Source organism: Erpetoichthys calabaricus, chromosome 13, assembly GCF_900747795.2.
Source record: "Erpetoichthys calabaricus chromosome 13, fErpCal1.3, whole genome shotgun sequence".
Classification (NCBI taxonomy): Eukaryota; Metazoa; Chordata; class Cladistia; order Polypteriformes; family Polypteridae; genus Erpetoichthys; species Erpetoichthys calabaricus.
The window spans coordinates 111,911,446-111,928,099 of record NC_041406.2 but is presented as its reverse complement, the minus strand read 5'-3'; the positions used below and the strand labels follow the sequence as shown (position 1 = coordinate 111,928,099).

Genomic DNA, 16,654 nt, shown 5'->3' with positions numbered 1-16,654 from the left:
GAACCGATTACGCTGCACTGTATTTGTAATAAAAGCCTTGCATTTTTGAAATGGTTTTTCTTGCTCACACATGATAAAAACAAAAAACTCAGAAAATAAAAATGGCCGTGCGTGTGTGAAAGAACAGACTGGAGCACCTCAAATCAGTTGCTGATTATTTTTAATGTGTGAAAATGCTCTTGTTGAGGATATGGTGTTTTTGAGTGAGAACAATTACAGACTCTGATAACAATCAGTCTGTAAATACACAGGGAGAAGATGCATACTCTTTGTACAACCCTGGCACTGTGAGGTAGTAATAACGGCTCTACACTACCACTCTGCCTATGTTAAAACATTTGTATGTGTGTGTGTTTGATATGTGAAGGACTGGCACCCTGACCAGGTGTTGTTCATTCATTGCCTCCGATACTTGCTGGCATTGGCTCCAGCTGTCCTATAACCCAGCTCTTGAGAAGCAGATTAAAAAGATGAATGAATTATTATTATTATTATTAGTAGTAGTAGTAGTAGTAGTAGTAGTAGTATTCAAAGTATTTTCTGGGATTGTCCCATTGCTACTACCTATATTGGGCCTAGGTCATGACTGATAGCATCTGAAGAATAATTGAGGAACTAATGCATCCCATTGCACACATATGGTCTTTATTATTGGGAAATACAGTTACACTGCTTTATATAATTATACAAAAGAATACATTTAAAAATTGATCAAAAGTGTACTACGTTGGTAAATAATGTTTGGGCTTATTTGAGGATGATTTTCCTCAAGTACTGATACATTGCTGAACTATATTGTACTGTATTATATTTCTGATTAAGAATTTTTTTTAAATTGTCAAATCAAATCCACAAACTTTACTTAGATACTCAACGGATAATGTTGTGTCACACAGGAGGACTTTGGAGACACCTTCAAGGTTATTGTGAGGTACAAGAGGGGCGTTGTTGCTAACTTCTGTTTTTCCCTCAAACACAGCTCTGAAGAGCAGCACAAGGGAGGTGCCAGACCACGCCTCCGGTGTAGTCAAGGAGGCCCCACCTCTTCTGGGGGCGACCACTATATATTTGATCAAGTTAACAGAAGTGACTTCTCATTTTGGGACCTGTATGCAAGAAAAAGAGTACTTCTTGACAATATGTAGATTTCTTATGCTTTCATCTCTTTCTTGCTTCACGTTTTGAAGTTCTTTCTTGTATTTCTCACAATCTTCTATTAAACTAAGTTCTCTTTGTTAGAAAAAAGTTATATTCAAAGTTAAAAACTGATTATAAACCACAATACAGTAGTAATTGTGTTCTTCTGCTTTAAGTACTTGTTTGTTTAAGCACTAAAGCAGTTCTAAAATAATTCCCCAAAGAGCCAGATGGTATTAACATTTAAGAATACAGAGAATGAAAAAACTGCGGTGGGTTGGCACCCTGCCTGGGATTGGTTCCTGCCTTGTGCCCTGTGTTGGCTGGGATTGGCTCCAGCAGACCCCCATGACCCTGTGTTCGGATTCAGCAGGCTGGAAAATGGAAAATTTAAACTGTATATGTTAAAGTTGGGATCAAGAAAATATAAATTTTCTAACTCTCAAGGTGCCTTTTCTGAATTTTGATTTCAATGCTATATTTTTTTTAATTTTCTGGACATAAGAATCTGACATTTTCATGGGTACAATTTAACAAATCTGGTACATAACTTAAATAACATATGAAAAAGCCTTAAATAACCTGAATCAAGAAAATGAGACAAGAGTCTAGTGGAAAAGTACTACTAACCAATTTTGACTTCCCTTCACTGGGTTCCAGTTCGTTTTCGAATCCATTTTAAGATCCTTGTATTTGTTTTTAAATCCTTTAATGGTTGTGCCCCATTTTATTTGCACCCTTATGTACCGTCTTGCTCTCTCAGGTCAGAAGACCAGATGCTTTTACTTGTCCCTAAGACGTGATGCAAACTCCGAGGTGATCGGACTTTTTCAGTTGCAGCTCCAAAACTCTGGAACGATTTGCCATCGCACTTTAGGCAGGCTCCTTCACTTGCTGTCTTTAAATCTTATGTAAGAAATCAGTGGAAAAATCCTTGAAAGGATGAATTGTTGTGTTTACTATTGTAGCTCTGAGGTGGCACTGAAAGTGTAAGTTATTCTTAATAAAACTCCTATATATGGATGTTAAAAATTAACTTTAAACCACAAAAAAGTAGTATTGCTTTAAGTACTTTCTTGTCTAAGCACTAAAGCAGTACTGAAATAATTCTCGAAAGAACCTGAAGATATTGATGTTAAAAATATAGAATGACAAAATAACGGAATTTAAACAGGTGTGTGCTTGGGGAACAGCTTAAGGCAGGGGTTTCCAACTCTGGTCCTGGTGGGCCGCAGTGGCTGCTGGTTTTCATTCTAACCCTTTTCCTAATAAACAAGCAGTTTTCACTGCTTTCCCCTTCATTTTAATAGCCCTGTTTTTAAGGATTCAGTCCTCTGAATTGTTTTGTTTCTTCAATAAATGGCAGCCTAACAGAAATGAGATGTGAAACGAGCCAACAGATGACCAACTAAATTGTAATGTCAAACTTCAGCCAATTTCACTCCAACCAGTTTCTTAATGAGAAGCCAATTCTCTTTGTCAATTAAAGCCAGTTATTGAAAAGCATGACTTGTTGCTGCCCTCATTCTGCCAGAGCAGACTGTTGATGTTCTGTTTTTTCTAAGACCACCATCAAGATCTTTTGGAGACCTGAGCAGACCAACATAACCGAGAGCTTCATCTTTCTTTATTTTCAGGTTAGTTGGTCATGTGGCGGCTTGCTTTGTGTCTCATTGGCTGCTCATTAAGGAAAAACAAACAATTAAGGGGTCTGAGTCACATCAATTAAAACTAAGGCAAAACAAGTCAATCAGCAGCAAAAACAACTTACTAATTAAGAAGACGGTTAGAATGAAAACCTACAGCCACTGCGGCCCACCAGGACTGGAGTTGGACACCCCTGACTTAAGGGCTTATGTAATTGTAATTTTCTGCTGAGACATGAGGGGGAGCTCTACAATAACAATCTCTATTCTTCTTTCCCCTCTACAGTAAGGAAGACTGATGTATTTCCTCTATTGATGTCACTTTTTGAACGACTAGGTGTAGACATTGTCGAGTCCGTAGAACCCCCCACTGCTAGAGGCCACAAATATATTTTGATAATCATGGACAATGCAATCTGATTTCCTAAAGCCATCCCCCCCTTGAGAGTTGCTAATTCAAAAAATATTGTATGGGAACTTTTTTCGCATGGGATGGCATCCCTAAAGAAGTCCTGACAGACCCAACATTAAGCATTTAAAAACCTCAGTGTACCACTCACAAACTGATGGTTTAGTAGAGCAATTCAATGAGACACTCAAACAAATGCTCAGTAAGTTGATCAGCAAGGATGTAAGGAACTGGGACCAGTTAATTCCTCTCATAATGTTTGCCTACTGGGAGGCTCCTCAAGCCTCCTTGGGCTTCTCCCCTTTTGAATTATACATAACTTAAAATTCAAGTTAGTTACCACTCACCTCTTTCTGAAAATATCTAGATTTTTCTTGCTTTCATCACTTTTTTGCCTTAAGTCTTGAAGTTCTTCTTCATATTTGTCACATTTTTCTATCAAAGTATGTTCTCTTAGTTGGAAAAAAGTTATATTGAATGTTAAAAACTCCATTTAAAAATAGATTATAAGCCACAAAACAGTAATAATTGTATTCTGCTGCTTTAAGTACTTGTTTGTCTAAGCACTAAAGCAGTACTTAAATAATTCTACAAAGAACCAGAAGATATTGCCTTTAACAATACAGAGAATGACAAAATAACAGAATGTAAATTGCATGTATTAAAGTGTATCTTTTAGAAAAATACCAATTTTCCAACTTTCAGGGTGCATTCTCTCAAATTCAGTTTCAAAGCTATAGAATTATTTTTTTATTTTCTGGACATAAGAATCTGATATTTTCGTGGGTGCAATTTAATAAATCTGCTAAATAATTTAAATAACATGTGAGAAAGCCTTAAGTAACTTGAGTCAAGAAAATGAGACAAGAATCTAGTGGAGAAGTACTACTATATTAGAATTTTGTTTTCACTGACACAGTGGTGGGCCTATAGTTTTGAGGCCTGGAAGCTTGAACTGTTATGAAGGGCCATTGACAACCGGTAACTAGGTCTGGGTGACCTTTGTTATTTTCTTCATTGTGGTTGTTCCACGACAGATCACCACAAATTTTTTGCAAAATTAAGCATTGCATATAAAGGATTTAAAACCCATTTCTCATTCAATAGTCACCCAAAATTTTAAGCAATCTGGATTAAAATCTTTGGAAAATCCTTGAACAGATGGGTTGTTGTGTTTACTATTGTGGCTCTGAGGTGGCCCTGAAAGTGGTACAACCTTTTAATAGTGCAATTCCTAGTATTAAGCATAGTCCATCTGAGGAGGTAATACTCCCTGAGGTACACATATGGTCTTCTCTTTATTGGGAAATAATGTTATACAGTTTTATATAATTATACAAAAAAATGAATAACTCCATTTAAACCTGATCAAAAGTTTACTACAGTGATAAATGTGTTTGGGCTTATTTGAGGACCTTTTTCTTTTGATACTAATATAGTTCTGAATCATCTATCCTTCTTCTACACCTGCTTATGCAGAGTAGTGTTGTAGGGGAGGTGCAGCCTATCCTAGCAAGCAATTGGGAGAAGACAGGAACAATCCATGGAGAGGGTTTTGTCAATTGCAGTGAAAACACACACATACCCATTTGGGATGAATATTTTGAACATAGAAATGCAAATCTAACTAACCTATATACCTTGGACTGTGGGAATAAAAACCCATATAGACACGGGATGAACATCGAAATTCCAACCAGGGAGCACCGAGGACATGAATTCTCATCTCCTTCTTGCAAAGCAGTAGTGCTACCACTGTGCCACCATGATGGCAGGTACTGAACTACTATTCTATATTTAAATACTGGATTGTATTTCTGATTGAGAATATTTTTTTAATTGTCGAATTAAGTACACAAACATTAGTCAGTCAACAGATAATGTTATGTCACACACAAGCACTTAGGATACACCTTCATGTCTTGTGATTTTTGAGAGGGGGTGCTGTTGCTAACTTCTCTTTTTCCTCCATACACAGCTCCGAAGAGCAGCACAGGGGAGGTGCCAGACCAGTCCTTCGGGGTACTCAATATATTCAATCAAGTCACTGGAAGTGAATCAACATTTCAGGACCTGCATACAAAGAGAGACAGAGTTTCTGTACTCCACGCAAGCACAACTACCTTTTTATTCAGGACAGTGGCCATTTATATATTATTTTCTTTCATTTCCCAACCAACACTTAAATAAGGATTATCAGGGAGGTGCTCTGACCCTTGATCGGTGGTCCTTCCAGTTTGTGACAATTGTTTCTGTGCAAATGGCACAAGTGGAGTTATCACAATCTACAGAAAATAATATATTTTTGTAAGTTATTCTTAATAAAACTCTTATATATTATTTAAAATTCAAGCTAGTTCTCACTCACCTGTTCCTGAGAATATCTATGTTTCTCATGGTTTCATCTTTTTCTTCCTTCATGACTTGAAGTTCTTTTTTGTATTTCTCACAATTTTCTATGACATTACGTTCTCTTTGTTTGAAGGAAAAACGTACTGGATGTTAAAATTTGAGTATAAACCACAAAAAAGTAGTAATTGTGTTGCTTTAAGTACTTGTTTGTCTAAGTGCTAAAGCAGTACTAAAATAATTCTCGAAAGAGCCTGAACATATTGATTCTAAAAATACAAAATGACAAAATAATAGATAAAATCCTCAGGGTACCACCCGCAAACTAATGGTTTAGTAGAGCAATTCAACGAGACACTCAAACAAATGCTCAGTAAGGTGGTCAGCAAGGATGGAAGGAACTGGGACCAGTTAATTCCTCTCATAATGTTTGCCTACTGGGAGGCTCCTCAAGCCTCCTTGGGCTTCTCCCCTTTTGAATTATTCATAACTTAAAATTCAAGTTAGTTCACACTCACCTCTTTCTGAGAATATCTAGATTTTTCATGCTTTCATCTCTTTTTTGCCATAAGTCTTGAAGTTCTTCTTCGTATTTGTCACATTTTTCTCTCAAAGTATGTTCTCTTAGTTGGAAAAAAAGTTATATTGAATGTTAAAAACATCATTTAAAAATAGATTATAAGCCACAAAACAGTAATAATTGTATTCTGCTGCTTTAAGTACTTGTTTGTCTAAGCACTAAAGCAGTACTTAAATAATTCTGCAAAGAACCAGAAGATATTGCCTTTAACAATACAGAGAATGACAAAATAACAGAATGTAAATTGCATTTATTAAAGTGTATCTTTTAGAAAAATACCAATTTTCCAACTTTCAGGGTGCATTTTCTCAAATTCAGTTTCAAAGCTATATAATTATTTTTTTTATTTTCTGGACATAAGAATCTGATATTTTCGTGGGTGCAATTTAATAAATCTGCTAAATAATTTAAATAACATATGAGAAAGCCTTAAATAACTTGAGTCAAGAAAATGAGACAAGAATCTAGTGGAGAAGTACTACTATATTAGAATTTTGTTTTCACTGACACAGTGGTGGGCCTATAGTTTTGAGGCCTGGAAGCTTGAACTGTTATGAAGGGCCATTGACAACCGGTAACTAGGTCTGGGTGACCTTTGTTATTTTCTTCATTGTGGTTGTTCCACGACAGATCACCACAAATTTTTTGCAAAATTAAGCATTGCATATAAAGGATTTAAAACCCATTTCTCATACATTAGACACCCAAAGTTTTAAGCAATCTGGATTAAAATCAGTGGAAGAATCCTTGAACAGATGGGTTGTTGTGTTTACTATTGTGGCTCTGAGGTGGCCCTGAAAGTGGTACAACCTTTCAATTGTGCAATTCCTCGTATTAAGCATAGTCCATCTGAGGAGGTAATACTCCCTGAGGTACACATATGTCTTCTCTTTACTGGGAAATAATGTTATACAGTTTTATATAATTATACAAAAAATGAATAACTCCATTTAAACCTGATCAAAAGTTTACTACAGTGATAAATGTGTTTGGGCTTATTTGAGGACCTTTTTCTTTTGATACTAATATAGTTCTGAATCATCTATCCTTCTTCTACACCTGCTTATGCAGAGTAGTGTTGTAGGGGAGGTGCAGCCTATCCTAGCAAGCAATTGGGAGAAGACAGGAACAATCCATGGAGAGGGTTTTGTCAATTGCAGTGTAAACACACACATACCCATTTGGGATGAATATTTTGAACATAGAAATGCAAATCTAACTAACCTATATACCTTGGACTGTGGGAATAAAAACCCATACGGACACGGGATGAACATCGAAATTCCAACCGGGGAGCACCGAGGACATGAATTCTCGTCTCCTTCTTGCAAAGCAGTAGTGCTACCACTGTGCCACCATGATGGCAGGTACTGAACTACTATTTTATATTTAAATACTGGATTGTATTTCTGATTGAGAATATTTTTTTAATTGTTGAATTAAATACACAAACATTACTCAGATAGTCAACAGATAATGTTATGTTACACACAAGCACTTAGGATACACCTTCCCAAGTCTTGTGATTTTTGAGAGGGGGTGCTGTTGCTAACTTCTCTTTTTCCTCCATACACAGCTCCGAAGAGCAGCACAGGGGAGGTGCCAGACCAGTCGTTCGGGGTACTCAATATATTCAATCAAGTCACTGGAAGTGAATCAACATTTCAGGACCTGCATACAAAGAGAGACAGAGTTTCTGTACTCCACGCAAGCACAACTACCTTTTTATTCAGGACAGTGGCTATTTATGTATTATTTTCTTTCATTTCCCAACCAACACTTAAATAAGGATTATCAGGGAGGTGCCCTGACCCTTGATCGGTGGTCCTTCCAGTTTGTGACAATTGTTTCTGTGCAAATGGCACAAGTGGAGTTATCACAATCTACAGAAAATAATATATTTTTGTAAGTTATTCTTAATAAAACTCTTATATATTATTTAAAATTCAAGCTAGTTCTCACTCACCTGTTCCTGAGAATATCTATGTTTCTCATGGTTTCATCTTTTTCTTCCTTCATGACTTGAAGTTCTTTTTTGTATTTCTCACAATTTTCTATGACATTATGTTCTCTTTGTTTGAAGGAAAAATGTACTGGATGTTAAAATTTGAGTATAAACCACAAAAAAGTAGTAATTGTGTTGCTTTAAGTACTTGTTTGTCTAAGTGCTAAAGCAGTACTAAAATAATTCTCGAAAGAGCCTGAACATATTGATTCTAAAAATACAAAATGACAAAATAATAGATAAAATCCTCAGGGTACCACCTGCAAACTAATGGTTTAGTAGAGCAATTCAACGAGACACTCAAACAAATGCTCAGTAAGGTGGTCAGCAAGGATGTAAGGAACTGGGACCAGTTAATTCCTCTCATACTGTTTGCCTACTGGGAGGCTCTTCAAGCCTCCTTGGGCTTCTCCACTTTTGAATTATTCATAACTTAAAATTCAAGTTAGTTCACACTCACCTCTTTCTGAGAATATCTACATTTTTCTTCCTTTCATCTCTTTTTTGCCTTAAGTCTTGAAGTTCTTCTTCGTATTTGTCACATTTTTCTGTCAAAGTAAGTTCTCTTAGTTGGAAAAAAGTTATATTGAATGTTAAAAACATCATTTAAAATATATATATATATATTTATTTATTTTCTGGACATAAGAATCTGATATTTTTGTTGGTAAAATTTAATAAATCTGGTACATAACTAGCATGTAAGAAAGCCTTAAATAACTTGTTAAAATTAGACAAGAATCTAGAGGAAATTACTAATATACTGAATTTTTCTTTTCACAGACACAGTGGCAGACCTACAGTTTTGGGGCCCTAAAGCTTTAATTGTTATGAAGACCTCATCTCAACCAGCAATGATGTCAGGCTAACCATTGTTACTTTCTTTGGTAGGGTAGATCCACAACAGATCATCACAAATTTTTTGAAAATTTAACCAGTACATGTAGAGGTTTTAAACCCCCTTTCTCATACAGTAGACACCTAAAAGTTTTAAGCAATATGGACTAAAATCACTTTTAGATTATGGACCCTGAAGCTTAAGATTCATTAGTTTCATAGTAAATCCACCCCTAAACAGACATGATAATCGACAGCAGCACAACCTAGGAATGCAAGTCATATTTTAATCAGCAAACTGTGACTTTGATATTAATATTAATAACATTATCAGTCTGCAGCTGTTGCCACTCCTGGTGTTCATTCCATGACCATCCTATGAGCTAGGGGTACCTTTCACACAAATAAGACAGGCCATCCCCTGGTGGTGTCCGATTTGCTGCACTGGTATGATAGTTTCCGTGGCTACTACCAATTTGCATCACACACCCACACAAAATAACTTTAGAGTCTCCAGTTAAAATAACTGGCATTTCTTTTGGAATTTGGAAATAAACCCTTTGCACACACGGGAGTAATGTGCCGACCACAAAGAGAAAACAGCTGGACATAGAATTCTGTCCTTTTATTCTGGATTCAGGAATATTTGTATACAAATATCACAAATCATTTGGTATACAAGTATGCTTCTTGGAGTTTAAAAATACAAAAAATAAATAATAATAACATTCAGAAGCTTTCATAATCCAATTTTAGGGTCTTGAAGACTTCAGTCTGGCGGCAACAGGCTCTCTGCATACTTGACCAGTCTATCAGAAGTCCTTTCCACAGGGCCAATATAGAATGACAAGTTAGCCCAACATGCATCATGAGGACATGTGAGAAACAATTAAGTGTAAATAACATGTACATCATAATAAGTAAGACATCTTACTACATGAAAACTGACCCCTTTGAAATGAGAGAATAATTACTGAAGTGAAATGGGCATTGGGACACAACTCTGGACTAACATTCCCCTTATGAATTTGCATTTTTAATGACATATAAATGAAATGCAAAATATAAGTTGCCAGTTTTTTTTATTACCCCACTTACTTACTGTACATATTATTCTAGAGAATATGATGTCATTGGTAAATGCCAGTGTAAAAATTAAATACCTGCTTCTGTACTCTTCTTGTATTTTTTTTTCTTTTTCTTGTTCTTTGTCAAATTGCTCTTTAAGTTTTTCACATTTTTGGCAGCTGCTGCAACAACAATTTGACAGAGATTTGTCCAGTTAAAACAATTTGACTTCTTATGGAATAAACAGCATACTTAAAAATAAATCTCCCTCTCTTTCTTTTTATATACTCTGTTGGGCCCTTGAGCAATGACCTTAACCTGCAATTGCTTTGTCCTGGGTATGACGTTAACCTGCATCCAGCCCTGCAAACAGGATTGGCACTCTAGCCACCATACAAAAAACCTCACACTGTTCCAGGGTAGGGGCTGAGGTGTAATCCGCTGCATTTGGTGGTCCCAATCCAGGTGGTTCATCATGTGGTGAGTGCGGCAACACAATATCAGTACATGCTTCCGACCTTTTTCTCTCTCTCTCTCTCTCTCTAATATATATATATATATATATATATATATATATATATATATATATATATATATATATATATAGAATTGGTTAAATATATTTAAAAAATGTTTTTGTAATTACATTTCATTCCAGCAAGTAATGAATTATTCATCTAAATTTAGGGAAATTTTGGTGACATTCTGTTGAATTCTGGTGGTTGAAGTGGCTCCCCATTCACTATATAAAGCGCCTTGACTAGTGGACAGCTGGAAAAGTGAAGAGTGGACACAAGTACAGAAGTCTCACTGAGGGCTACAGGAATCACTTGATTGGAGTGATTGCCTCTAAAGTTTGTGCATCAAATTATTAGGTTAAGGGTCCAATCATTTTTGTCTATGCCATTTTCATTTGCATTATTATTTGAATTATTCTGTTGACCCACAACTCTAAAGGAAAGTCTGATTTTTGTTAAATACAAAATAAACAATGATGGGTGCCAATTTCTTTTGTCAGTTTCAAGTTATTTCAGAGACAATTGTGAGTTCTTCTTTTTTGTGGAAGGGTATCACCAAATTTGTCTCCATCTGTAAGTCTCTGAATAGGAATTTAATTTGTGGATTATACTTTAATAGAAAACAATCAGATAAAAGAATTTATGCAGTAAAATAAATAAAAATGCTTACCTAAACACAATACAGTTACTATTCTCGTTGAGGTTTTCATTAGTAATAAAATATTTTTTGTTACAGCTACAAATAATTTATTCTATCCTTTGAATTTATTTTGCTTTGCTAAATTTTGTTGCTTGTCCATGTCCTGGAAGATTCAGAGTTTTCTGAAATTGTCTCATTTGGCTTCAGCATGTAACATTGTATGATCAAATCCTGCATAATGCATGTATATTTTGCTAATATATCATTAATACTTATTTCTGGAAACTGAGTGTACAAGATAAACATGAAAGACTCTATCCCATAGTACTGTGCCTTTACAATGAAGATCTGCCTCTTCTTTTCATTTGTCTCTCCCCATCATTCACTGGTCAAGAATCCTGTCTTCAGTTCAAAAGCATATGCTGAGTTTTGCAGACATATTAATAATATTTCAGAAAAAAATCCATCAGTTAAATGAGAACTTTTTTTCCATGGATGCTTTTCACATCATTTGCCATTGTATAAATTGGTCACTATTGTGCCCCATTCAATCAGAATCTTTGACATGCACTTTGTCTTTTTAAAGATAGGATTAGCATGTTTTTCTCACCCACCACAACAAACTACATGTAACATATAAAAAAACATCATTTTTGCATTGAGTACTCCTTTAAAAAAATTGCTAAACATTACCTGGTTGGGAGTAGCTGTTGCCATTTAACGTTCAGTGTTATTTTCATCTCTGTTTTCTTTGATGAGCACTAATTGTCAGTATTTAGATACAATCAAAAGAGCAAACACCACACAAAACATGACTTAAAACGAAAATGACAGACTTAAGAATTTAAATCTGGGCCGAAATATTTCTCTCTCTTATAAAAGAAAATTTGGAGACGAGACTATTGCCAAGAGATTTTTTCAAGTTCCGCCCTCCTCTCAACCATTTACAGTTAACGGCCCATGGTCCTCTCACCTCTCATTTGTGTGAATGCTTTTGACAGACACAGTTCCTGTGCTCTCAGCTATTGTAAATTTTTACGTTTTCCTCACTTTAAATTCCCAATAAAAGAAACTTATTATTTCCAAATCTTATTGAAGAATTTCATCCCAAAGGGTTATCAACAAAAGAAATGAGTACATGGGCAATCCTAGCACAGAGAAATAATGAAGTCAAATGAATTAACACAACAATTGTCAATCGGTTACATTGCAAATTGGTTAAATGTTGTCACACACGTGCGCATGGGAGGCAGCTAAAGGGCTTGAGTGACGGCAGTTCTGAAGCATGCTGGGATGTGGCTGAGTGCACTGACTTTTTTTCTCTCTTGCCTGCAGACCTTTCCCAGGAGATTCCATCTGGCTCTCTTGACGTCATTTCCGGGACCGAGCCAATGGAAGGAAACCTTACTGGCTCCGGCCCCTCTGATGTCGCGTCTGGACTCGAACCAATGGATAAAGAACATGAGCCTGATCCTTATGACTTCAGTTCCTGTTTTCCCCTTTAAAACCCTGCCCTTTTTCCTAATTCCTCAGTCTTGTTCTGGACTCAAATGTATGCACATCAGTGCTGTTTATTGCTAAGAAAACAACTTTGCAATTAGGATACCATATTATACGGGTGGCTGCCCCAAACCTTTATCTGTGTATGTTTCATTTTTGTGACAATGTATATCAATAGACTGTGCTGAAACAGTTGGTAGTCATGGTGCGGAAGATGAAAAAATCAACTTACAATATCCCGTAGGATATCTAAAACCGTTAACACCTTCTGGACTTCCACCGACTGAATTACTGTTGAAAGAAGGATGTATCGTAATGTTATTGCGTAAATTATGTATGAGTGATGGGCTACGCAATAGGACAAGATTAGTTGTATTCAAAATTGGTTGAACAATTCTGACTTGTAAAACTTTAACAGGCGACAAGAAAGGTAATGTAGTACAACTTCCTTGGATTACATTAGACACCAAAGGAGATCTTGATATGCCATTCGTAATAAAACGTTTACAGTTTCCTGTTAGAAAAGCTTTTGTTATGACAATTAACAAATCACAGGGACAAACATTCGAAATAGTCAGTTTATTTAATAGAGAGAAAGAAACAATATTCACTCACAGGCATTTATACATTGCAATGTCACGATGTAACTCCAAACACGGAATCAAAATTCAATGCGATATTGATGAAAAGTTAATTCCAAATATTGTTTTTACTGAAATTTTACAGTAAAAGTGTAAGTTTAAAAAGTATTTGCATGTTAATTTCAAAGCCAAACAGAAGAAAAACGTATAACGCAACAAATATCTCTAACGCAACATGAAACATGATTTCCTTTCAATTTATTACATTTTACTATTTTTTTACTATGGTTAATTACTCACTTTAATGTAATGTAAAATAGTTAGGTCTATTAAGAATATGTAACAGTTCCCATGAAAATAACGATCTGTTTAAATTGTACATCTGCTTCCCCATACGTGAGCGGCAGAGCTGCGAAGTGGCTAGTGTGTAGCGCCCACCCAGGTGTTGCCGCACAAAGTGAGCACGGGGCAGAGCCCCCTAGTATTATAAATGTAAACCTCACACAATCTTGCTTTATAAATGTAAAATAAGTGAAGAAAAAAAGACCGGGTAATTAAACAAAATTAATTAAAAGTAAAAACATCAACATCATCAAAGATCACTGTCCTGTTCTGGGCTTCTGAAACATGGCCATACTGAGCATACTGGCAGGTGAGGGAGTTGGATTTTAGTCTTGGGCAACGTCACACTAATGCTGATGAACTCTCTCTTGATGCTGATGCCCTGTTCCAAGGTTACGGAAGTGGGTGCCAAAGCAGCCATAGTAGGGATTAGTACTGTAGAAACAACACTAATGGACCCACATGTTGGTTACTCTTCACCTAACACAGTTTCAGAGGAAATAACTGTTGAGACTGTTAATAGTGACCCCAAGACCCTGATACCAATATTTATGTTATGTCCTGATACCTCTGACATTAGGGCCCCGCATCAAGCTGACCCTGATATTAAAATTGCACCAAAGTAGGTGCAGGTGACCTCAACATGGAAGACTGAGCACGGCCTCTCAGTGTTTCAGTAAACTTCGGACTGAATTTAACCGTCTCTCAGTCACCAAGGGATTGTTGTAACGCACAGTCATTTCTTCCCTAACTGGGAATTGGGAGTGAGTTAGACAAACCTATTATTGGAGCACTATGTTTGAGAATATTAAAAACTGGTGTGAGCAATGTAAAGCATGTCAGATGTGCCAATCTCCTGTGTCACCTCTTTGAGCTCCTATGAGGAGAACACATTCAACTCACCCATTTGAGAAGGTAACTGCTGATGGACCTTCCAGTCACAACACGTACTGATACAAGAGGACTATTTTAGTAAGTCTGTCATCTTGTATGCTTTACCTAATCAGACTGCACAGAAGGTTACACAGCGCCCATTCAAAGACTATGTCCTGGTACATAGTGTACCAGAGTCCTTACACTGAGTCCAGCGCCATAGGTTTGAACCAAAAGTACTGTAGTTCAAAGTCTCTGAAATCTCCTTGGAATAAGAAAAAAGCAGCATCACCCCTCATCATCCAGTCTAATGAAATGATAGAGCACTATAATAGGAGTTTAATTGATCAGTTAGCTAAGACTCTACTGGGCTATGGAGGTGAACTATGGAATGATTTTTTAAAACATGTGGCCTTTGCCTATGATATCTCACTGTATTCCAGTACATGTTTCTTTCCCTTCTTTCTCACTTATGGACATGAGTCATGGGTTGCTGCTGACACGCTGATACTTATCTCAATTTTACAATCATTGTTGGCTGGATCACACATACAGTATGTTTCCGAATCAGTGTAAAAATTGGAAGCTGCCTTCTCTCATACCTAAATGAGGGTCATGGAGGCTCAAGAGGAATGTAATCTTTACCATGATGAAGGGGTTCATCATCAGACTTATAGAGTGGTCACAATGATGTGGCTCAGTAACCTTGTGAAAAGCTGCATGCAACTGGCACCCCATAAGAAATTACCTTATCAACTCACACAGGTGATTGACACAGGTGGAAAACCAGGGTTACTTTATCTCATTGCAAATTGAGTGGATCCTGACAAAAGGGAACTGGTGGTACATTACAAAAGGTTAAACCCTGACACATCACCAGGATCCCAAACAGCATAAAAGCATGTGCGGCTACCAACCTTACTTTATCTCAGCCAGCTTAAGTTACCTTGTGATGAAGAAGGTATTTTGGATCAAGCAAAACAAACCGATTTCTTCACTGAGAAACTGTACTGGTTAAAGAGTCAAACTGTTCCTGAACAGTCTATGACTAGAACTGGGAGGATTGCAAAGTCTCCTTGCTCTCTTAAGGTCTTTGTTCACTTTTGAAATGGTTGTTGCTTTTGAGGGTTTTGCAAAATAATTTTAACTGAAATAAAAAAGCACTGCCTCATAGTTTTTGTCCCGTTTTTATGAGGATCTATCTATCTTTCTATATGTTACAAAGTTTTACTGTCAAATAATGCAAAGAGTACGCGACACGTGTTTCGCCCTTATTTGGGCTCATCAGGCTTACACACTTGTCTGCACCCGCCTCGGGGAACGAACCTCGGACGTCAGAGGGCACCCGTGGTGGATGTTTGCCGACTGGCAGATAAACCACATGCGTTACCTGGTAGGTAACCACCCATACAATCAGATCGGGACTCAGACAACGGATGCTATGAATGCTTCGATCTCCAGGCTGTCAAATAAACGAACCACACAGCGCAGTGTAAAGAGGCTTCGCTTCTGACGCTGACGTCCGAGGTTCGCGTACTCTGCATTATTTGACAGTAAAATTTTGTAACATTATATGATCTGCTTCTCGCAACTAAGAGGGCACTCGTGGCTGATGTTTGCCGACTGGCAGACCAACCACATGCGTTACCTGGTAGGTACATACAATCGGATCGGGACTCAGACAACGGATGCTATGAATATGTATACATATGAGGATTCGTATTCTTCCAGCTTGGAATAAGCGCTCAAAAAGAATGCTGTATTTATACTAACTTATGGTAAAATCAGAATACTTTATTATATTGTCGAGCATACCTAGCGAGCCCTCTGACACTTTGCAGTACTCTTGATTGGGTATCACGCACAACAATTTGCTGCAGAAAATATTTTTCTCTAGCGTTCTAATGAGAAGACTTACCTCGTATCGCTAAGGATGTTGTTGCTTTCCTCAGTCTTATTTTTGTTGCCTCCAAAACAGAACAAACTGGATAGAAATGCTCCCATATCGGCTTGCTGCTATAGGTGAGAAGTAAAGTGTGATCAGGTCCCTTCGTTTTCGTGTTATATATCTGACAGGACCACACAGTTATATGTGCGTATGATTTATGATTAACTTTTATGACTCTTTTCAGATTGCTCTGAATTCTTTGTATACACTTGGACATTGCC

At 36.9% G+C, this 16,654-nt stretch overlaps 1 protein-coding gene across 1 annotated transcript; it reads right to left on the bottom strand.

The window, feature by feature from the left end:
- Positions 1-1,094: 1,094 nt before the first annotated feature.
- Positions 1,095-16,498, bottom strand: LOC127530011 (RNA polymerase sigma factor RpoD-like). Its single transcript, XM_051935568.1, has 5 exons — positions 16,404-16,498; positions 10,127-10,213; positions 8,587-8,691; positions 3,540-3,644; positions 1,095-1,230 (listed from the first exon to the last, which is right to left on the bottom strand). Exons 1-5 carry the CDS (start codon positions 16,487-16,489, stop codon positions 1,095-1,097), a joined length of 519 nt encoding a protein of 172 aa, XP_051791528.1. The 5' UTR covers positions 16,490-16,498.
- Positions 16,499-16,654: the final 156 nt, after the last annotated feature.

What these genes read in the sequence shown, in the direction of transcription:
- LOC127530011 (XM_051935568.1), bottom strand. Translation starts at nt 16,489, where the DNA reads ATGGGAGCATTTCTATCCAGTTTGTTCTGTTTTGGAGGCAACAAAAAT. An exon ending in AACATCCTTAGCGATACGAG is followed by an intron (nt 10,214 to 16,403) that starts GTAAGTCTTCTC and finishes TTGTTGTTGCAG; the next exon opens with CAGCTGCCAAAAATGTGAAA. An exon ending in CTAGATATTTTCAGAAAGAG is followed by an intron (nt 1,231 to 3,539) that starts GTGAGTGGTAAC and finishes TTTCTAACAAAG; the next exon opens with AGAACTTAGTTTAATAGAAG.